This window comes from Phocoena phocoena, chromosome 1 (genome assembly GCF_963924675.1).
Source record: "Phocoena phocoena chromosome 1, mPhoPho1.1, whole genome shotgun sequence".
NCBI classification, from domain to species: domain Eukaryota; kingdom Metazoa; phylum Chordata; class Mammalia; order Artiodactyla; family Phocoenidae; genus Phocoena; species Phocoena phocoena.
In genome coordinates this window covers 185,087,142-185,110,009 of record NC_089219.1, presented here as the reverse complement: position 1 = coordinate 185,110,009, position 22,868 = coordinate 185,087,142, and the positions used below count along the sequence as shown (strand labels likewise).

Sequence of the window (22,868 nt, the reverse complement as noted above, 5' to 3'; positions counted from 1 at the left end):
CTACAAAGATTAAGGGGAAACAATTTCTTACAAGGTTTTTATAAAAGAAACACAGCTTATCTAACAATCATTCGTGTCTTAAAAGTTAAGATTCCTTCTAAAAATAACAATAACCCTTTAGCTGAAAAGATGATTTATTCGACCTCGGCAGGTAATGTGGAACGAGAAAGAGAGAGAATTTTCCTATACGGAAGATACGGTTCCGAGAATATTCTAAAAAGCGACTCTACCAAGCCATCAAGGAAGAGACGTCTTCTGAGTCCGGGCAGTCTGCGGAAAGTATTCCCACGTGCACGCTGGAACACAGAGAGCGAGCGAGCTACAAGGCTCCGAAAAGCCCATTCCAGCGGATCCGCTCACATTCAAGCGCTCACGATAACAGCTGCTTCCGGGCACCGCTAGGCCTCGACGCCTGGGAGTAAAAAATCCTTTGCCCAAAGCTGCCCGGCTCGCCGGCTGCCAAGCAGGACGCGCCCACTGCGCGCCCTCCCTCCGCCTCCCGCCGCCTCTGGCCTCTCCCTCCTGCTGGCCCGCGTAGGCTGCTGATCGGCAGCTACAGCTGCGGTTCTCGGAGAACCACCCTTACAAGTCCTGAACGCCAGCAAGCCCTGTTTCCTTCGCCTTCCCACCGACCCCACCCCAACCCCCAAAAGCCTTCCTGGGCACCCAGCTGCTCCCTTCGAGGGAGACAGACAGGGCAGCTGGGCGATGGGATGGTCTCTGAGCTTCTCTCTGGTGGCCAGGCCATCGCCCGGGAAGAACGCCAGGCAAGGACGGGCGTCGTCCCCCGCGAGGAAAGGCGGGCATCTGAGCAGGAAGCTGGCGTAGAGCCACAGTCACAGAACCTGGCAGCTCTGGCCCGACACCAGCCAGGCCCCCGCCTGCCTCCTCCGGAGAATGAGGGCTCGGGGCCACCCGCCACCCATCACGGCTTCGAGGAGCCTCCTCAACAGGCAGCTTCAGCGTGAGCCCGACGACGCCACAGCGCTCAGCCACGCCAGCCTTCCAAAAGGTGTACTCGCGAGTATTAATATACAACGTAGCAATTTTACCTTCAAGTTCTTGACAGGTCCTATCATTTAGAAAAATATTTTCATCAAATAACAGTATCATAATGATTGCACGTTCACTTTCTAGATGAGTATGGTTCTGGGGAATTCAAGGATTTGGAAATAATCCTTACCCTCAAGGAGCCAGTAGTCTACAAATAATCTAGACAGACAGGTAAAGTTCTGCAGTTCAGAAACTGGAGACAACAGTGAGCAATAAACGATCAAGAGGCTTCCCTGGTGGCGCAGTGGTTAAGAATCCACCTGCCAACGCAGGGGACACGGGTTCGAGCCCTGGTCTGCGAAGATCCCACATGCCGCACTGCAAATAAGCCCGTGCTCCACAACTACTGAGCCTGTGCTCTAGAGCCCGCGAGCCACAGCTACTGAGCCTCTGTGCCACAACTACTGAAGCCCGCACACCCAGAGCCCGTGCTCCACAACAAGAGCCACCGCAGTGAGAAGCCCGCGCACCGCAACGAAGAGTAGCCCCCGCTCGCGGCAACTAGAGAAAGCCCGCGCGCAGCAACGAAGACCCAATGCAGCCAAAAATAAATAAATAAATTTAAAATGGAAAAAATAAATAAAAGAGAAAAGAGAATCAGAGGAAGCATCAACTCCAGAAGCAAGATCATAAACTTAGTTTTACATGTGCTGAGTCTGAAACAATAGCAAAAATACCCAAGTGGAAATATCCAAAAAGCAGCTGGGAATACAGGACTCTGGAAAGAGGTCAAGAGTAGATGTACCAATTCGGGATTTTGGAGACATCTAAAAATACCATCCTCATTTAATAATTGAAAACACTTTCCTTCCTTCGTGGCTGCATTAACCAGTAGTGAGCCAGCCTTAAACTCAGCAGCGGCCTCAGCGTGACACATGAGCTCCATTGTAATCTACAGAAGACGGGCGCTGGCACTCACGTAAATTCTCGTATCACGGGAGCTAAATGGAAGCTACTCGTAGAGCAAATTTAAAGGGAAATTATTTGGTTTGAAGACAATTATTATAAAATGTACACATAACAGATTTTTTCCCCCTATAACAATAAAAAGTGACGAATGCAGTGACTTGGTACCTAAACATCTGCTATGCAAAGAAAAGTGACTGCTCATCACCAGGGTTGCAAACTTCACCGCACCTGTACATCCGCTTACATTTATTTACGGCTTTTACATCCATTCTCACACACGATCTTTATTACAACTTGGTGGAACTGTCAAATCAGACAATACGCAGAAAAATATCAGGAATGTGTAATACTTAATAAGGGCCTTTATGTGCGGGCACTGTCACAAACATGCATTCTGTCGTTCAATACTAACAACCCTCTTGTCCCTATTTTACAGATAAGGAACTCAAGAAAGGTTACCTTGCCCAAGGACACATAGCTGATAAGTGCAGAGTCTTAGCTCGAAACCTTGTAGCTAAACAGATTCAAAAATAACAATGGTTTGCCAGGATCAACAGGCTGGAAGGTGGAAAACATACAGCTTAGGGGCTATTTTCATTTTATTATGACGAACCCACAAATCTAAGTGATGAAAATGTAAGTGTCAAAAAAAGATCTCAATGCAAGGAAAAGGGAAGGAATCCAGCAAGTCAAAGAATGTTTCAAGAATATGACAAAAACAGATTATTCCACCCCAAAAGAATGCAAAACTGCATACTGAGTATTGTAAAGTAGGTCACTTTTAAGAACAAGTCTTCAAGAACTAAATATGCTTAAAAGAAGACTTCGAAAATGTCGATCATTTTGCCAACAGTACAAGACTATCATTTTTTAGAAAACAGTTTGGACTTGTATCACATTTTTAAAATGAATGACCTGAAACCACATATTAGAAAATAAACAGGCAAAATCAAAGATAAGAGGTTTCACCCTGCCCCTCACCTCCAGAGTACAAGAAGGTAAGAAATTAATACTTCAAGAAACTGAAACTCCCAGAATTGCAAAGGATAAGAGACAAGTTTTTCTTGTGCACCAGGACTTAAGCAAGAACCTACCTTACTCATGTTATTATAAATCCTGACTAGAGCGAAGCTTTGAAATTAACAATCACCTGAAACGCTTGGGCACAGGCAGAGGGCACAGAAACAGTCTTGCCCAAGGCACTTTTCTATAAAGCTGAGTTAGTACTAGTTGCATCCATGCACCAGCAAATGACACAGATTTCCTTAACACAGTGAATGGTCAGGGGTTACAAGGGGAATGCAGTTCAGAAATATCACCACTCAACCATGGGAACACTGCCTTATTTTCCAAATCTAAAAATTATGTCTAAGGCAATTACTAAGACAGAATTTGTGAGTTTCAAAATCTCCAAGTAAAAGTAAGCCCTACACCTGGAACTCTAAATTAACCAAAAGACACAAAAATGGTCAGTTAACATTTTTTAAAAAAATCATAGTACCGGTAATCAAAGAAAGTTACAATGAGACTTTGCCTATCAAAATGGCAAGTAATTTTTAAACCCACAGTTGACAAGGATGTATTAAAATGAGTACCTCACAGAAATCCAAAAAAGAGGGGAGGGCTTCCCTGGTGGCGCAGTGGTTGAGAATCTGCCTGCCAAGGCAGGGGATACGGGTTCGAGCCCTGGTCTGGGAGGATCCCACATGCCGCGGAGGAACTAGGCCCGTGAGCCACAATTACTGAGCCTGCGCGTCTGGAGCCTGTGCTCCGCAACAACAGAGGCCGCGACAGTGAGAGGCCCGCGCACCACGCTGAAGAGTGGCCCCCGCTTGCCACAACTGGAGAAAGCCCTCGCACAGAAACGAAGACCCAACACAGCCATAAATAAATAAATAAATAAAGCAAAACTGTCAACAAGTAAAAAACACTAGTATAAAAAAAAAAAAGAGGGGATATATGTATACTATAGCTGATTCACTTTGCTGTAGAGTAGAAACTAACACAACGTTGTAAAGCAACTATACTCCAATAAAGATTAATTTAAAAAAAAAAGAGTACCTCCTACATGACCAGAGGGCAAGGACCATAATTATTCCCCATAATACAAACCGTAGCATCTTAGTGCCTGATACATGGCGAGCACAAAATAAATATCTGATGAATGAAAATGTTATTATTTTTTTTAATTTTAGTCATCAGTCTTGTCCTAAAGGGACTCCCAGATTTCAAATTTCCCCTCAACTCCCAGATTCTGTACTAGTAATCCTAATTTACTCCGTGTACCTGCTTTGAAAAACCTGACAGTTTTCCCCTAGGCCACTCTTTGCTTCTGCAATAGTATCCCTCTCAAAACCAAACCTTTTCCAGTTAACCTACATTCACTACCAGCAGGAGGCAGCATGACAGAGTGGGGAAAACTGGGGCTTTGGATTTAAAAGCTGTGTCTTCCCTGACCCGGGACCGTGAGTGCAGGAACTGTCTGTCCTGAGTTCGGGCTCCCCAGCCTGCACAGGTGTGCAGTCACGGTTGCTCCTGACTTCAAGTTCCTCCACCTCTGGGCCCACCACACCGCAGACGCTACAGGGTGCCACGTCTGTCCCTCGGGGCCTGGGCACCAGCTACTCCCCGGCCCCTCACCCTCCTCCCGCGGTCGGCCCTTCCCATCGGGAGCTCAGTCAGTGGTCATCTCCCAGATACACCTTCCCTGACCCCACGCAGTCGTCCTGTTTCAATGACTACTATCCCATAATATTTAGGTTAGCCTATTTCTACCCCCTCCCACTACAATGCAGCCTGGAGGAGAACGGGATACTTTGAGACGCAGGGACCTCTCCTGAGCTCCAGGTCCTCACAACCCTTCACGAACCCCAAACCAGAGCCTGGTTTCTCAGAAACATGGAAAGGGCGGGGGGGTCCGAGCGAGCTCTATGGGGCTGGACTGAGATGGGAAGTGTCAGTGTGGACACATGGTGGTTGGCATGTATCTGTGACAGAGAGAGTCACATCTGGACGTGTGTGTTTCCTAGCTCTGTCTGCTAAATCCCAGCGGCAATAAGCCTCGCACCTGTATCTCAGTTTCTAATACGCCTCCCATTAAAACGCACCAGGACTCCTCCAGAAATGGCTGTTTCCTCCCGGGCTGGAGCAGGAAAACTGCAAGATCAGCTAAGAACGTGTGTGTGTGTGTGTGTGTGTGTGTGTGTGCGCGCGCGTGCGAAAGCTAACAAATGATGGGACCATGTCAAAAGGTCACAGGATTCAGCCGGAAAGAGATCCCACTGGCCAAATCTGAGACAATCTGAACATCAAAATAAGTAATGACAATAAAAGATTAGAACCCACTGAATAAAACAAGAATGTCCACCCTGATGGAAACAAATAAATGAATAAGTATGTGAAAGAAAAAGAAGGGAAAACTCTTCTTTGTAGTAGAATACCAACTAAAAATGGGATAAAATAAATGGGATAACAACTGATTCAAGCAAGAATCATTTTGGATGCTAAATTGGTGGGTTTGATGAACAGGGTATTTCAAATTATCTCCCCACGAACTGCTTCTTAATTAAAGATGGAAAATAATAACTTTATAGCGGAGAGAAGTGGCAGATACCGCCTGAAGCAAGTGATCAAAATCTGCACCACCAACTGAACGTACATCGCGTGCCCCGGACACAACCCACACTGAAAACACAGCACCTCTTCTGTGGTCGTCCCGCCAGGTTTGTGTGACTTGAATCCATCAAGAAGACACGTTAGATCCAAATGAGGGACGTTCTATAAAATAACTGGCCTACTGTTTTCATAAGATAAAAATACATTTTAATAAAGGGAGCAAATCGACACTGCAGGCTCAGACATTTCGGGGGTACTGAGAACCTGGATTTCCTATTTCCTGACCCCCCCTCCCCAGCATCTCGGTGCATGAGGGAGGATGTCAAGCGGTCTGATCCTGGGAGCAACAGAGGGTAAGGAAACTGCGCTCTGTCTAGATACTTCTCCTCTGCGGCTGCCTGGCTGCCCAGCGGTTCATCTCTGGTGCCTCCCGGGCATCCCTGCCCAAGCCCCCTGAGGAACGCAGGGATGCGGCCAGGCAGGGGGCAACGAAGGACACCTGCTGCTGGAGAGAGAGACAGGTGACGGAGGTGGCAGGGATGAGAGGGGGTGCGAGGGCGGGTCAGCTGGAGGCGAGCAGGGAGGGAAGGAGGGAGAGTAGAGAGTAGGTGGTCAAAGGACAAGAAGGAAGAAAGCCAAAGAAGACGGGGTGGCACCAGGGGACAGGAGCGGGGGGCGGGGGGAATGGGGGGGCGGGAAAGGTCTCTGGTTCCTGGGTCTCCATCACTTCTTATCTGGGTCAGGGGTCTGTGTACTGTTCCTTCAGACTGTCTAGGTTTTCTTGTTGGGACACTGCCCGCAGCCACACCAGAATCTCATCGTCGTCCCAGTCATGGAACCCAGGGGCGGAATGAGGGCCCAGCGTTCCAGAGAGGGCAGAGGACCACGAGGCAGGAGGTGGCCCAGGTGGAGCCTGCAGGGACCTGCCTGCTTGTGCCAGGGGCACAGGGCAAAGACAGTGCCCAGGGCAGGGGCCTGCCACCCAGCTCAGCAGGCAGCAGGGGTGCTGAGGCCTCACAATGTCAGGATCGTGGAAGACAGAGACAGACTGAGACGCCGTTCCAGGTTAAGGGGCCGACGGAGACAAGTCTACTAAATGTGGTGCACGATCCTGGACTGCATCTTGGAAATGGGGGGAAAAGCAGCAACACAGGACGTTAAGACAATGGCAAATCTGAGTAGGGGATGTGGATTAGATAATACGGGGTCGAAGTTAAAGTTCCTTATTTTTATAATTTTACTGAGATTACCTGAGACTTACCGTTCATCTCTCATCAGGAGAGAGCCTGAAGTATTTAGGGGTAGAGGGTACAATGTCTCTAATTCTTTCTCAGACAGCTCAGAAAACATTACGTGTGTGTGTGTGTGTGTGTGTGTGTATCTACAGACACACACGGATTTGTGTGGGGGAAGGGGAAGGGAGAAAATGGGACAAAAGGTTAACAACTGGTAACCTGGGGAAAGGGTATGCAGGAATTCCTTGTACTATTCTTTTTTTTTTTTTTTTTTTTTTGCGGTACGCGGGCCTCTTACTGTTGTGGCCTCTCCCATCACGGAGCACAAGCTCCGGATGCGCAGGCTCAGCGGCCATGGCCCACGGGCCCAGCCTCTCCGCGGCATGTGGGATCTTCCCGGACCGGGGCACGAACCCATGTTCCCTGCATCGGCAGGCAGACTCTCAACCACTGCGCCACCAGGGAAGCCCCTTTGTACTATTCTTACGCATTTGAAATTACGCTGAAGAGAGTCATGAAACCTCAAAGCGCCCCAAATCAATCTTCTCCCCAAGCGTAATCATTCCCGGTGTTCCCTGCGTCACACAAGTACAGCGGCATCTAGGCGTCGTCCCTCAAGCCCCAGACCAAATCCATCACCAAACCCAGCCCAACCCTCCCCTTCTCGCAATCTCAACTCCCACCTCCTGGTCCTGGCTCTTGGAACTTTGCGTCTGCACTACTGCATCACTCCTCAACTTGTCTTTGCAATGCCCACACCTGTCCCCACTCCAAACCATTCTCTACTGTAGCCAGAATCTGCTTACTTCCCGTAGGCAAACTTGAGCAGGTCACACACCCTGCCAGACCTCAGGGTTTTCAATGACCTCTGCTTCTTTAAGGACTCAAAGCCTTCCTCTGACCTACAAGAAAGACATGGCCCTGCCCCTGGCGGCCCATTCAGTTCCTGGAACCACGCACGCTCCCTCCCCCCGCAAAGCCTTTGCACATTCTCGTCACCACTGTTCACATGCTCTTCCTACCCGTTCTTTACTCCCTTCCAGATTCTCGGGGGGGCCAGTGATCCATTCAGTTTGGTCCAATAAAGGGAAAGAACAGAACAGTTATCCTGCCTTTCCTGTACCTCAGAAAATGCACTTTTACTTCCGAGGCTAACCAATTCTGTTATAAAAGATGCTTACGTTTGTAAAATATATGTGAAACCTTTTAAGATATTTGAAGTATAGATAAGTACTAGTAAGCAAAAAGTTGTTAATCACGGACAGAACTCAAAGAATGTACCAAATAAAGGTAAGTGGTTAGCAGCATATGTGTGTTAAACATAGCAAGGAATGGGAAAACCAGAAGATACCTAATATTCATGAGGTCCCAACGTGCTAACTATTCATGATACACAAGATACACCAGGCAATAAATATTCATGATACATTAAATATACATGAGGCTGAACGAACAATAGGCAATGAACACTAAATATACATGAACACTTAAAATTCATGAATGCTTAACTGGGCCACCCATCAGCGACACACATTCTGGCCTGCGTGTGCTCTGCCCAAGGCGCACAGGACCCAAGGCTATTCATCAGGCTTCCCGACAAGCCACAGCTGCGGCAGGCATGCACGTCCTCTGCGTCTCTGATGGAGCAAGTGTGCTGCCTTGTATCACTGTGGGCCTCCTTGTTCAAACCTCAGCGCTGGTTGTTGCAACCGTACCATCTGTGGGCAAGGCTGATGGAGCACAAAGAACGAGGTGTGGTGTGCTGCCGGATTCGGGGAGGGTGTGTTAATTCACCCCACCTTTCTTTGCCCTCGCTTCTCACGGTAAACCGATTTAACAATCCCTGTGATTGAAGCTCTCTGAGTTTGTCTGTGAATATTCCTGCTCCGTGACCTCCAGGGTGGCTGCCTGGCAGTTCGCTGTGGAAACTTCTCCCCCAGGGCACCCAGACATTTAATACAGGGAAGAGAATTCCCAATAACAAACAAAGAAGCCAGGACACAAAGAGAAATAACGAGACATTAAGTGCCTCCTGGTGGAAGTACACAAACCTATGGAGTATGCAAAAAAAAAAAAAAAAATCAAACTTGAATCTGTACAATTCTCTATATTTAGCTGTCAATGTATAAGAAATACAGGGGACAAAATGACACCTGTTAAACCATCCCGTGGCGATCCAGGCCGTGGGAAACGACAGGACAAATACTATGGTTTCTCCAGTAAGTAAACTGTAAGGAAAACAGAATTAGATGGCGGGGGAGCCTATATATTTAAAAAACTTAGAGAGACATACCAAATTGCAAAGGCTGGCCCCTATTTAGATACTGACTAGAACAAATGAACTGTAAAACAGAAAAGTGAAAACAGAAAGGTGACCGGTGATGTGGAGCGGTGTGGTGATGGCAGCACCACGGCAAAGTTTAAAAAGGGAGCGCCTGGGGACTTCCCCGGCGGTCCAGTGGTTAAGACTTCACCTTCCGAGGCACGGGGTGCGGTTCGATTCCTGGCTGGGGAGCTAGGATCCCACATGCCTCCGGGCCAAAACAAAAACCAAAACATCACACTGAAGCAACACCGTAACAAACTCAATAAAGACCTTAAAAATGGTCCACATCAAAAAATCTTAAACAATAAATAAATTAAAAAAAATAAAAAGGGAGCCCCTGGCTGCCGGAGACACTAGTATGTTTACAGATGCAATGACACGATGTCGGGGACTTGCTTTAAATAACCGGCGGCTGGGTCGGGGGTGAGCCGCCGGCCGTGGAGGTCAGACGCGGGGTACAGGGAGCTCGCTGTCATCATAGCTGTTTGGGATGTGCCATCGTCAAACGGCTTTGTCTGCTCGAAGAGGAAGGAGGAGGCGGGAGAAGGGCAGAGAAGTTTCTCTGAGGAGCCCTGGGTGCCGTGGGAAAGGACGTAAGAGAGGGCGGGGCGCGGGAGGAGCCCCCCCACCCCCACCCCCGCCGCTGCCGTCCGCCGACCCAGGTGCGCTTTCCGTGCCGCAGCGAACACGCCCCGGCCGCCCCGCCCGCTTCGCTCCCCCGCTTCCCCTCCACACCTTCTGCCGAGCTGCGAAATCCCGAGGTGCCTCCGGCCGCGCCTTCACCCCCCAGGCTGGGCCTCCTGTCCCGCTTCCTCGCTTCCCCTCTGGTCACTCTCTGTGGCTCTCCTGTCTTGGGGGCCTCCCCACACTCTCCCACGGGGTGACTGGCACCTACCCACCCTGTGTGTCTCCATCACCACCTCGCCTCTCATCCCCGAGATCTTCTGAGCCCCACCTGAGTGGGACTCTTCAAGGGCCTAACGCACACACCCCACCGTCTCGGCGCTGCTCTGTCCCGCCCTCTTTCCTTCGCACACACAACCTGGCCCTCTCCCACTGTTCTGTTCCCCAGTAAGGAAAATCAGTCTTCACACGCCCCACAATATCATCTTTCCTTCGCCGTGTCCAACCAACCACCAGGTCTTACCTTTGACGCGCATCCACTTCCTTCCGTATCCATCCACCTCCAAGCCGATGCCACCTCTCACCTGGACGGTAACAACTTCCTAACTGTTCCCCCTTCACAACCCTTCGTCTCCCTCCAATGCATTTCCTGCTCTGTATCCAAGAGATCTTTTTCCTTGCTGTGGCCAAATACACGTAACATTAAAATCACCATGTCAACCATTTGTAAGTGCACTCCCAGGGATCTTTCGAGAAACAGTCTTCCAACATTACCAAGTTTAAAACACAAACTGAGTGGCTCAGGGTCCAGGAGGGAAGATTTTCCACTAGACCTAGCCTTTTACACCTCTGGACTTTTGAATCGGTGCCTGTCTCACCTCTTCAAAAACTATTAAGTGTCAAAAGTAAAATTTCAAGAACTTATAATCAAGCCCTCTAAAGTCTATGTTAAAAAAAAATGGAGGTAGCTAAAAAAGAAAAAAGGTTATTTCTGCTGTTTCAAAATCTGTTACAATACAAAATTCTACAAAACGCGTAAATTAGAGAAAAATTTACAAGTCAGCGCCCTCGTCATATGAATGTCATAAAACAGAAAGAATGGAAAACAAGACAGTTGAAAGAGAATCTTGAAAGTAGCATTAAAATGCCAGCAGAAAAAAATGAAACCATCTACTTTGAAACGTTCCTTTGCTGAGGACAAATGTCTTTCAAAGTATTTCAAACATTTCAAATATTTTTTATTCCAAGAGCCTAAAGTACTTAAAATTTCCTTGTAACTCCCATTTAGAGACAGAAAATGGTTTGAAGGAGAGGGCTGGGAGTGGGAGCGGGGGTAGATTCAAAATAACTTTTCAAGATCATACACACATGTTCCCAGGAACCTATATTTGTTAAATATGGAGTAAGGAGACGAACACTTTTTCAGTGAACTGAAATTCTATTTCTTTACCTCAAAAAACCATTTTCAGGTGCTTCATAAACACGACTAGGCCTAACACTCAGGGTGCGACTGTGAGGGTTACAGAGGGACTTCGGTTTTCTCTCTAGTGCTGGATTCCCAGCCTCTGTTTTATTTCTCCCAGTTCATAGTTGAAAAAGTTTATTTTTTTTTAATTTTTGGATTTTATTTTATTTATTTTTGTATACAGCAGGTTCTTATTAGTCATCGGTTTTATACACATCAGTGTATACATGTCAATCCCAATCGCCCAATTCATCCCACCACCACCACCCCTGCCCCCGCCGCAGCTTTCCCCCCTTGGTGTCCATACGTTTGCTCTCTACATCTGTATCTCAATTTCTGCCCTGCAAACCGGTTCATCTGTACCATTTTTCTAGGTTCCACATATATGTGTTAATATACGATATTTGCTTTTCTCTTTCTGACTTACTTCACTCTGTATGACAGTCTCTAGATCCATCCACGTCTCTACAAATGACCCAATTTCGTTCCTGAAAAAAGTATTTTGAATAAAAAGAATTCTTTGAAACTATTAAAGAAATACAATCCCATTCCACAATGGGAAACAGAATATCCAAAAGTAGCCTAAGTGTGAGATGGATCAATTCATGTTTCAATGTATATGCTTTCTCTTCTAAAGAAGGCAAAACAAATGCTTATTATCATGACTATTTGGCAAGCAGGGAAACTGAGACAAAGACTTTAGGAAAAAGGCCCCCAAAAAGGGAGCAGGTGGTAGAAGGAGAGCTGGAAAGACACTACAGTGTTGGGGTGTCGCCCTTTAACCCAGGATGTTACGTTGATGCAGAATCCGTGTTTAAAAAGAACAGGAGAGACCCTGAAAGGCACAGGAAGCAAAGTCCTAAACGTGATCACAGTGAATACAATTATTATCTCAGCAGAAGCACCACGCTGTGACTACTAACAAATGTGTAATATTAATTTAAAGATCGTTATTTGTAATTTACCAATAGAAAAGGTCCATGAACTAGCACCTAAAAAACTAGATCCACTGGGGTGGGGGGTGGGGACGACCCTGAAATGACAGACCCATGCTAAATATGTTTCCTATTTCTGTACTAACTAATCAAATACAAACAGGTTTGTTGAAGAAAAATTAAACATACTTTTAAATTCCACAAAAAACAAAAAATTTAAGACTTACGTTTGAACGGTTTTCACGCTTTCTTTGTGCCTTCACTTCCAGTATTATACTACAAAACTGTAATGAACTCTAGGAAGAGTATAACACAGAGGTGAAAATACAAACTTTAGTATCATAAAGGTTTTGACTCGAATTTGTGTTCCACAATCTACAAGCTGGATGATCAAGGGCAAGTTATTTAACCCCTCTAAACCCATTTCCTCTTTTATTAAAAGGGCAAACTGTCATATTTCCTAAATTCTTATTTTCCATTGGAATATCTGTGAAATCGGGACACGTTGTAACAAATTTGTACTTCAATGTCCAAAAAACCTTTTTAAATTGAAGGTGTATCTCACAGTCTTCGTAGCAGTGATTCTTAAGCTGGAGTCGTATTGGCCCCAGGAGACACTGGCAATGTCTGGAGACGTTTCTGGGTGTTACAACTGGGGAAGAAGTAGGAGCGGGGAATACCACCGTCACCTAGTGGGTAGAGGCCAGGATGCTGCTAAAATCCTACAATGCATAGGACGGCCCCCTCAACAAGGAAGGAGCCAGCCAGTAGTTCTGCAGTGGGAAACCCTACCTTAGAGTGGCAGACGAAGAAATAAAATAATATCTACTTAATAGGGTCGTTCTCAGAATTAAAATAAGGCATATAAAATGTTCAAAACTGTACTTAATACGAAGTATGTGCTCAATAAATCATAGTAGCTTTTTCAAAAATCCAACGTGCTTAGGATAATTTATTTATCTACTAAGCAAATACCAAATTCCCTAACGTGGCCCTTCAAACAATGCCAATTTACCTTTCAAGCTGCATCTCCCACTACTCATCACATAAACCTCCTCCAATCCTACTGGTCTGTGTTGTTGCACTAACGGTACTCGGGTTCCGAGCTCTGTGCCGGCACGCGGACCACGTGCTTCCACCCGCCACCCGTATTTGCCACTCAGGCATGGTTTAAATACCTGTAGCCTTTGACACTGTTAAGAAGACCACCCGCCTGGAAACTTTCTCCTTCCAGGGCCTCAATATCTTTACACTTTCTTAATTCTCTTCCTAACTCTCTGCTCTAATTCCACCTTCTTCTCCTCAGCCTCCTCCCAAAACTATGCGAAGTGTTCACCACCCTAGATTCTGTCTCAAATCTCTTCTGTCGCTCTGTGGTGTCATCTCCTTCTGATTCCAATCACACTTTATACGCAGAAGATTCCCAAAGTGCTACTGTGTAGCCTCACCTGGTCAATCATACTCCCTACCCACATTTACAGCTACCTACCTTACTAGATTTCTCAGATAAGGTATCTGGCCAACACATCAAGCTTAAGGTTCCCCAGAACAAAGCCGACTTGCCATTTAACTTGCTGCTCTCCATCTCTGCCAACGGCACTGGACTCACCCTTCCCAGTCACCAGATCTCAAAAGCTCAAGTAACCTCATTCTCCTTGCCAGCTCAGGGGGCCTCATCCTCCCCCCATGCACCCCGAATTCAGTCATTTAGAAACACTAGGGATTATACCTTTGCAATGTTTTTTCTATCTTTTGCCTCTTTTCCATTAATTTGACTTCTCCCCAAACAGCACGTGGTAAAGTGGGCGGCCTGAAATCAGGTTCAGAACACAGCACCATTAGCTGGGTGGCTTTGCGTGAGTCCCTAACCCTCTGGGCCTCATTCCCTCATCAGTAACACTGGAGTGATGGACAGTTTCCACCTCTCAAGGCCGTCATGAGGATTAAAATGAGATGATTCATGGAGAGTGACCGACACACAGTAAGTACTCAATAAATATTAGCAGCATTTCCGCGCGGCTGCTTCAAGCTTTCACCATCTCTTGCCCAGACTCCTACAAGAACTTCCCAAACAGGCCTCTCTGCAATCAGTCTCTCTTAACCAGAGCGCTGTCCGCTGACAGCACATCCTTCACACGTGCATGAGAGTCAGGTGTGAGACGGGATTTTTGAGAAAACGTGTTGGGATATATAAAGAAATGAAATAAGGGGTATTTAAAAGAGCAGATGATTTTATATTCTGCTATATGTTTTGTAGTTTGCATCAAACTACACTGTACGAAAGGGAGAATGATAGTTGATCAAGTTGAAATGATAAAGCGACACTAGGAATTGGGCCTTAAGCTCCATGTTACGAACTCCAAATGCTGGGAATTCCCTGGCAGTCCAGGGGTTAGGACTCAGTGCTCTCACTGCCATGGCCTGGGTTCAATCCCTGACTGGGGAACTGAGATCCTGCAAGCCTCACAGAGCTGCCTCCAAATGCCAGAATTTAGTAAGGAAGAAGGTCATAAAAGGGTTTGCACCCACCATTTTCCGCAAAGCACTTAAAGCAAACTCAGTAATATCACTGCTAGATGGGTTCAGCTGTTCAAATACAGTAGACACAGCACACTTGAACTTCCCCGTCTTCCGCAATTTGCTTAAAGTATCTATTTGGTTTACAGATTAAAATTCACCTAAACAAACTTATTCTTCATTTGATCAAAACCGTACCTGCATTCTTCCACAAAATAAACTATGAAGATTTGAGTTATGTGGAATATTTTTAGTGTAAAGAAAAAGAATATGATTCCAAGCTCTGACAGAAGACTTCAAATTAAGTAAATACTCTATTTGCTTTCTAGGTACTACAATGCTAGCGCTTTATTTACTTTTTATAGTTCAGTAACTTCATTCTGTGCCCCAAAATTGATTTCTAGCTATCATTTTCAATGAATTTTCCAACATAGGGTTTAAAATTGACTTCTTTTTAATATGTCAAAAGTTAGAAACTTTCTCACAGAAAAAGACTAAACTGGTGACTGAGGACCGGACATGTCATCATTAAAGAAGTGATTTTAGTAAATCGTAACTTCAATTCGGGCTAATGTTTTGAATGATTAGCTGAACACCACCAGCAACACCTCTGAAATTCTACGTTGTCTACTAACATCTGCCTTACGACAGTGTCTGCAGCAAATGCACAAAATTTACATCAAAAGAAATGAAACATGACATTTTTTCAGCTCACTCCATATAAATTTATACTTTCAAATACTGTTGATTAAAGAATAAACAGAATGCACGAAGATAACATTCTTAATAATATAATTTCTCGTTACTAAGTGACTCTTAAGGTCTTCTGAGCTTGATTTTCATTCCATTTTGAATATGACTTTCATCCACCCTAACTGTTGCCAAGACAACTGCGAGTACCAACAGCGTTCATCTAAGCCATCTGAGAGTGTGTTAAGATCTGCCCATCCTTCAAAGAAAATAAATCAATCAGACTTCTAACGCGTGCTGTATGCCCATTCTGCACACTGGCAGATGAGAGGCTTACTCTGCACAGCAGGGTAAACAGCGCAGACTTAAGGGTCAAAAAGACCTGCACTGGCCCGCAGGATCCACCGCTCGCCAGATGTTTAACCTTGAGCAAATTCATCTGAGCTTCTTCCCTCACCTGCAAAATGAGGACAATATCTTTCTAGAGGGATGCTGTGGGAATAAACGAAGCAATGTGTTTGAGGTATCGGGCATACAAGAGGCATGCCTGCCCTCACCAACGCCATACCCTTTAGTCAGACAATCAAATCAAAGCTCATGTCTGCCCGTACTAAAACTGTGACCGTGGGGAAGTTGTTTAACCTCTCTCTGCTCTGGCGTCCTCTCTTTTTTAAATGGGGAGTACGCTACCTACATCACAGAGCTGCTGTAAGTCCCGAACATATAACATAATGCAAAGCATCTAGCGCAGTGCCCAGGCACGGCACACATTCCACTGACACTCTGCTCCTTCCTCTTCTCTTCTTCGCCAAGTGTGTTCAACACTTGTTTCCCAAGTGGTCCAGGATCTAGTAAACTTGCCTGACAGGCATCCAGAGAGTAGGCCGTTTTCTGGTTAGGAACCCTTGTGAATCCAGGGCAACGTTGTGACATCTGTACTACAAGTTTCCTCTCAGTTTCAGAAGGAAAGAAAATATTTTTGCTATTCTCTCTGCCTTCCATTTTGTACACACTGCTTTTCCACAGAGGTCACTGTATCAATTTTACTCTTTCCATCTTTTCTAAATACTTAAATAGGGACTTCCCTGGCAGTCCACTGGTTAAGACTTCGCCTTCCAATGCAGGGGGTGCAGGTTCGATCCCTGGTCGGGGAGCTGAGATCCCACATGCCTCCCAGCCAAAAAACCAAAAACATAAAACAGAAGTAATATTGTAACAAATTCAATAAAGACTTTAAAAAATGGTTCACATCAAAAAAAATCTTTTAAAAAAAACCAAAACTTAAATAGCTTTCATTTCTCTTCTAAACGGATATTAGCTTTAGTATGCTGCTTAAGTTAAAACCAAAATACATCAATTACTTTCACCACCGATATCAGTGGTGCCAGAAAACAAAAATATACTAACACTTTGTGTTTCCTCCGAGGTGTTACTCTACACATTTAGTTCCAAAGAAATCTTTAAAATCTAAATTATTTCAGAATAAATTTTTCATTATATTTACTCCTGATGCTAGTTTTAAAACCTTTAACATCGGGACTTCCCTGGTGGCACAGTGGTTAAGAATCCACCTGCCAATGCAGGGGACGCGGGTTTGAGCCCTGGTCCAGGGAGATCCCACATGCTGTGGAGCAACTAAGCACACGTGCCACAACTACTGAGCCCACGCGCCACAACTACTGAGCCCACATGCCACAATTACTGAAGCCCGTGCACCTAGAGCCCATGCTCCACAACAAAGAGAAGCCACCGCAATGAGAAGCCCACGCACCGCAACGAAGAGTAACCCCCGCTCGCCGCAACTAGAGAAAACCCCGCACGCAGCAGCGAAGACCCACTGCAGCCAAAAATAAATAAATAAATAAAACCTTTAACATCTTTCTACTTCAATATCAAAGCATGATAATTCAAATAAAACAGAAGCTGTCATAAGCACAAAGTCACTGTAACGTGAAGTTTCCCTCAAAACTAATTCAGACAGTTTTCTAAACACCGAGATTCATTTGCTAGTTAACTAAATATGCAGCCCTGATAGTCACCTGTGTATGTATCCAGCTGTGTATGTTTAAACAGTAAGAATGAATTAAAACATTTACCCACAAATTTTCACGGTCCTAAAGTTGGAATTAAGCCATCCTCTTCCCCTCAAAACAAAACAAAACAAAACAAAATAAACCCTGTATTTAACATCCGGAGAAAAGTCTGTAAATACTAAGAAACTTCTCAATAAATATTTTACACAACCAATCTTTATGAACTAGGCCACAGAAATCTTACAAAATAACTCAAGGTTATCAGATTAAATTACCTTCCAGGAGCATCTCCACATGAGAAGGTAATGCTTCCAGAGCTCCACAACATGGGCTCCTAAAGCAACAGCTAAGGAATTACAACAGGAGGCCCTTTTCCTGTCATTTTGCAAAGACTGGGTAAAGGTGGGAGTGTCTGACGCCTACTGTCCTATACAATTTGTGTCAACAGCACATGCCCTCAAAAAACTCTTCTATTAAAAAAAAAAAAAAATCCCACTGTAGGGAGTTGTTGTTTTTCTTAATTTATGAAGCCAAAATGTTTGCGAAAAGGAATGTGTCTGAACACGAAGTAAAAATAGGACGTGACACTCAGCAAGCTAAATATTAAATAGCTGGTTTAATAGAGACTGAAACGTGTACGGGAGGACACGGGCTTCAAAAATGACGACAAAAATTAATACTGCGCTCCGACAGAGGCCACGGTACAGTCCACGGATCCTGAATCGCAGCCATGGTTACAAATGTCAAAATCAATGTAGTCTGTGTGCCATCCACCTCCTTCCAATAATAACGAAACCAACTCAGATTTCTCGGTGGTGTAATCACAACTATGACTGTGGGGGAAATGAATGCAGCACAATGAGGAAAATACCACAAATTAAAACCACCCCATGTAAAAAACATGACAAAATTGGTCACTGGGAGGGGGGGAAAAAAAAAACCACCCACTTTTGCTATCCAATAAAAGAAATCTGGCTGCATCCTACCTGCCCAAATCAAGGGCTCCTAACTGAAGAGCAAACCTGCGTTATCCCCCCCTCCTTTCTTCTCCCATCGCGTCCCCGAGCCTGTGCGCGGAGACACGCGCGAAGGGGACCAGAGGATGGGAAACAAAACGGGGACGCGCGCAGCCTGCGGGGACGGAGGGATGGAGGGATGGGGGGCGGGCACCACGTACCTGTCCCGAAGGCCTTGGCCACCAGCCAGGCCAGATTGCAGGCGATTTTGGCCCTGGAGAAGTCATAGTGGTCGAAGGGCTTGATGGCTGGAACAATGAACGTCCTCCTCCCGTCCCGGGGGTCCGCAGCATCCCCCATCTTCACGCGCTCGGGGCGCCGGCCCGCCCTTCACATGGTGCTGCCGGCCGCGGGGTAGGCGCTGGGGGGTGGGGGTCGGGGTCTGGGTCCGGGCCGGGGTCCGGGCCGCTCAGAGCATCGGCCCCGCGCGCCCGGCCCGGGATGAGGCGGCGCCGCGTCCGGCCGTCCCGCGAGCCTCCCGCGAGCGCGCGTGCGGGCGCCTCCCCTTTGTCTCGGCGCGGCCGGGCCCGGGCGCGGCGGGGGCGTCCTCAGCGGTCACGTCGCGGGGGCCGTCCCGCCATCGCGCCGCCCGCAGCGCCGCCCTCCGCTCGCGGCCCTGCCCTCGGGGCGCCCGCCGGCCGGAGCGCGGGGCCGCTGGGACTCGCCGGAGACGCGGCCGCGGGACTCGGGCGGCCCCCACCCGGCGCAGCCGGAGCCGCCGCGGAGAACGTCAAAGTCCCTGCGGCGCGGGCGCCGACAGCCGTCCCTCCTGGCGCCCGCTCCCCGCCGCCGCCGCGCTGCCGCCCCGCGCCCTCCGCCTTGCGGACGCCGTCAGCCCGGAGCTCGGGCCCCGCCCGGCCAGCCCTGCCCCGCGCTTCCCCTGCGGCCGCCCGCGCCGTAGCCGCCTCCGCCGCCGCAGCTGCGGTTTTCCAGCTGCCGCACTGGACCGAGCGGCGGCGCGGGTCTGCGCACGCGTCCTCGCGCGGCCCGCCCCGCCCGCCGCCCCGCGGGGGGTCCAGGCGGCCCGCGGAGCATGCGCGGTGGCGGCGGTGGCTCTGCTGGTCAGCCGAGTGCACATCCTGGCGTCCTGGCCCGGCGTGAGGCGGCCGCTGACCCTGCTGGAGAGGCGGGGAGGGAGGGGGAGACGGGCCTCGCCGTGGCTTTCGTGTTTTCGCGACGCAGTGCTGAGGCACAGAGAACTGATGTTTAGTAAAATGCTTATTCGGTGACACACACTTTGCTACCAACTTGTGCCTAAACAATTCCATCTAGTCCTCGAAGTAACCCGAGGGGGTGGGTGTGATCGCTGGTTGACCACAAAGGTATAGAGGTTAACGTGGGGTGATTAAGTCACACGTGGGGCTTGACCAGGATTGAGGATCTGGGAAGCTCCGCACCGGTGTCGATTTCACGACTTCAGGATACTTTACTCCATGCTCTCCACTTAAATGTCCTCTCTCGGGAGGGGGCACATCCATCAGCGCCTCCAAACAACGCATCAGTTCCTGCACGGAGCCAACCGCATGACCTGGCATCCACAAACCCTCGTGGCTGCATATTGTCAGAGCCGCTCCGTTTTCCCGAAGGGGCGTCTTCTCAGATGTCAGTGTTCTGGCTCGGCCGTACTCCTTCTGTCCCCTTGGCTCACTCCTACTCGGCCCGCAAGGCTCTCACAGGAATCACCTCCTCCTGGAAGCCTTCCCTGACAGCTCTTGATCCTCCCGGTCAGGGCTGCCAGGCAGGTGCTCTCCTGTTCCCAGAGCACCGTGTTCTTGTTCTGTCCCAGCTCTTGCACATACTGTACATGCAATCATCTAGGACTCGTCTGTCTTCCCACTGATGACAGCGTCTATCTCCCGCACCCGTGTAGGGCCCAACCCATAGTACTTGCTCAATTAATGTACAAGGACTCGGGATGGATATCATTGTCGTTCACTCTTGTTGAGCTTATTTAACTCAGAATTCCTCACATTATCTCCTTTCAATACATTATTGACTTTTAATTGTCCAACCCTGTGTTATCCTCATTTCACACACATACAAAAAAAGGAAAGCTCAGAAAAATTTGAAAATTACCCCAGATCACATAACTAGTAAACTGGTTGACCTAAGATTTGAACCCAGGACCGTCTTACTGCAAAGCCCATGCTTTAACTACTTGGGCTTCTCTGGTACTCCCTGCCCTTAAGATAGAAGCAGGACATATGAAATATGGGGGGTGGGGAGGGGGCTTTGGACCCTACTATCTAAAAGGGCAGCTCCACTGGCAAGCAGGCCCCTTTGATCCCTGCAAATACTCCCCCAGAACCTAGTAGGGCATTACAGATAAACCTACTAACAATAGGGGCTACGAAAAGAACGTGAGTGACGAGAATAATACACCACAGGGTGGTTGATGTCATTTTTCAATGAGTGAATGAATATTAATAAAGTATTTCTCATGGGCCAGGCCTTTTGCTAGATCATTCAGGGGATAATAAAACTAGCATATGAATAACAGTTGACAGAGCCCATTCATATGATAACTACCTTAATTCTCACATCCATGCTGTGAAATAGGCGTTATTACTATCTTCCAATTCTAGATGCAGGACTGAGGATCTGAGGGATTAAGTTGTGTGGGCAAGATTTCATGGCTGATTCATACCTGGGGCTGGCTTCAAAAACAAGCACAGGTCTTCTGGCTCCACTCCCAGGGCTCCTTCCCCTGTGCTTGTTCCCTCCCCAGATTATGGAGGTTGACATGTACATAAATAAATATAAAGAATGATGTAAGTGCACATAAAGTGCAGAGGGGACATCCGGATAGAGGAATCAGGGGGGTTTCGTAGAGACTCTGTCAAACCGAATGCACTCAAGTTCACCTTCAATGAAATCCTGAAGTGACAAGTCAAATTAAGAGAAACCTATATACTGGAAAGGTTGAAGAGAGACACCAAAGCATTTCGCCAGTCACCGTGACCATCTGCAAACCAATGCAAGATTCTCGAGGCCAGAAACCACGCCCAGCCAACTCTATGCTGTGTTTGTGACCTAACACGGCGCTTCAGTCACAGAGGGTGCTGGGTGAATGCTTGTTGAATCTTACGGAAAACAATTTCAACCTAAATAAACACAACGAGGAAGAGAAGGGAGCACACACAGTTGTTCTGCTTGTCCTTTGATTCAGTGGTGATGCATTTGGTAGCGATGGCATAACTACGACCCCAATTGGGTAGGAGTGTGTGTAGGAACGGAAAACAAAAAAATGCCGACACAAAGAGCAGCTTTTACTTTCAGGGAGGCTGTGAAACTTGGGGTCATAGTAGGAGGCTATTATTAACAGAGAAACACCCTGAGTACAAAGGAGAAGGATTTACTTTCAGGGAGACAGACACTTTAATAGGGGGCTCTTTGTGATACCTTCCGAATGATCCCTTTTAACGACTGGAAATCTCTGCAGAGCACCGCTGTCAAAAAGAAACGCTCTCCGCGGCCTTCTTGAGGTATCTGACTTCATTAAAAAACAGAAACAAAACCCAATGATTCTTTGGGCCAACTTGCCCAACTGCACAGCCATCCCTCTATTTTTTATCTCCAGGCTTGGAATCTAGCCATCAGGCAACAGTTACACCATTCCTACATGTCTATTCCTCATCCTCTCTGTTTTAAAAGTTGATCTCCTTTCTCCTGGAAAATCCACAGTGTCAGCCAGACTTCCTTCCTTGGGGCCGTCCTCCATTTCTCTGTCTTTGGATAGACTCATACATTTATTCATTCATTCATAAGCCAATATTGATTGAGTACCTGGGTGCTGAGGCTGCAGTGTTGAACAAGACAGCTGAGAAAGCAAATTTTGAATGGGAAAACTGAGAGATCTCGGGGCCTGGGCAGCCCAGCTCTCCTCCCGTTGTCATGATTACATCTTCGTAGGCTCAAAGCCTTGGTACTTCACCCACAGAAATCTTCATTGCGTCCCCTCGGAAACAGAGAAACACTGTACACTACACTACACTGAGCACTACAGTAAGTGCACGTTACTTCTTTAACTGAAGGCATGTATTCACACACTGTCATCCATTTTCAATTAGTTACACGGACAGGAGCTAACGCTTATTGACACTTTCTGCGTATCAGGCCCTGCTCCACATACATTAACTTTTTTAACCTTCACCACAGCCCTATTTTCCTCATTTGGCAAATGGAATAACCAAGGTACAGAGGACTTAAGGAGGTGGTGGAGACCTTATGTTATTTTGAAACTCAAGGAACTAGAATAAGTCACCTTTGAATCATCCAAGTTAAGAATGACCGGCAGGGGTGGGGTAGGTTTAAAAAAGACAGGAATGCTAAGCTAACTGATGACAATAAGATGTTAAACTGGCTGAAGTATAGCCGCATCTGATAAACCAAGTTGGGGTAGAAGAGTGTGGGCCGAATGGCGGGCACTCCATCATTTCTAGACACGGTT

At 47.2% G+C, this 22,868-nt stretch overlaps 1 protein-coding gene across 4 annotated transcripts in view; it reads right to left on the bottom strand.

Moving 5' to 3' along the window:
• The window catches only part of CAMSAP2 (calmodulin regulated spectrin associated protein family member 2), a 95,370-nt gene extending 76,652 nt beyond the window's left edge, over window positions 1-18,718 (bottom strand). For all 4 annotated transcript variants that reach the window (XM_065871250.1, XM_065871416.1, XM_065871336.1 and 1 more), the window contains exon 1: window positions 18,580-18,718. In XM_065871250.1, coding sequence (XP_065727322.1) covers window positions 18,580-18,718 — 139 coding nt within the window. The remainder of the gene's footprint in view (window positions 1-18,579) is intronic.
• Between the last annotated feature and the right edge of the window lie 4,150 nt (window positions 18,719-22,868).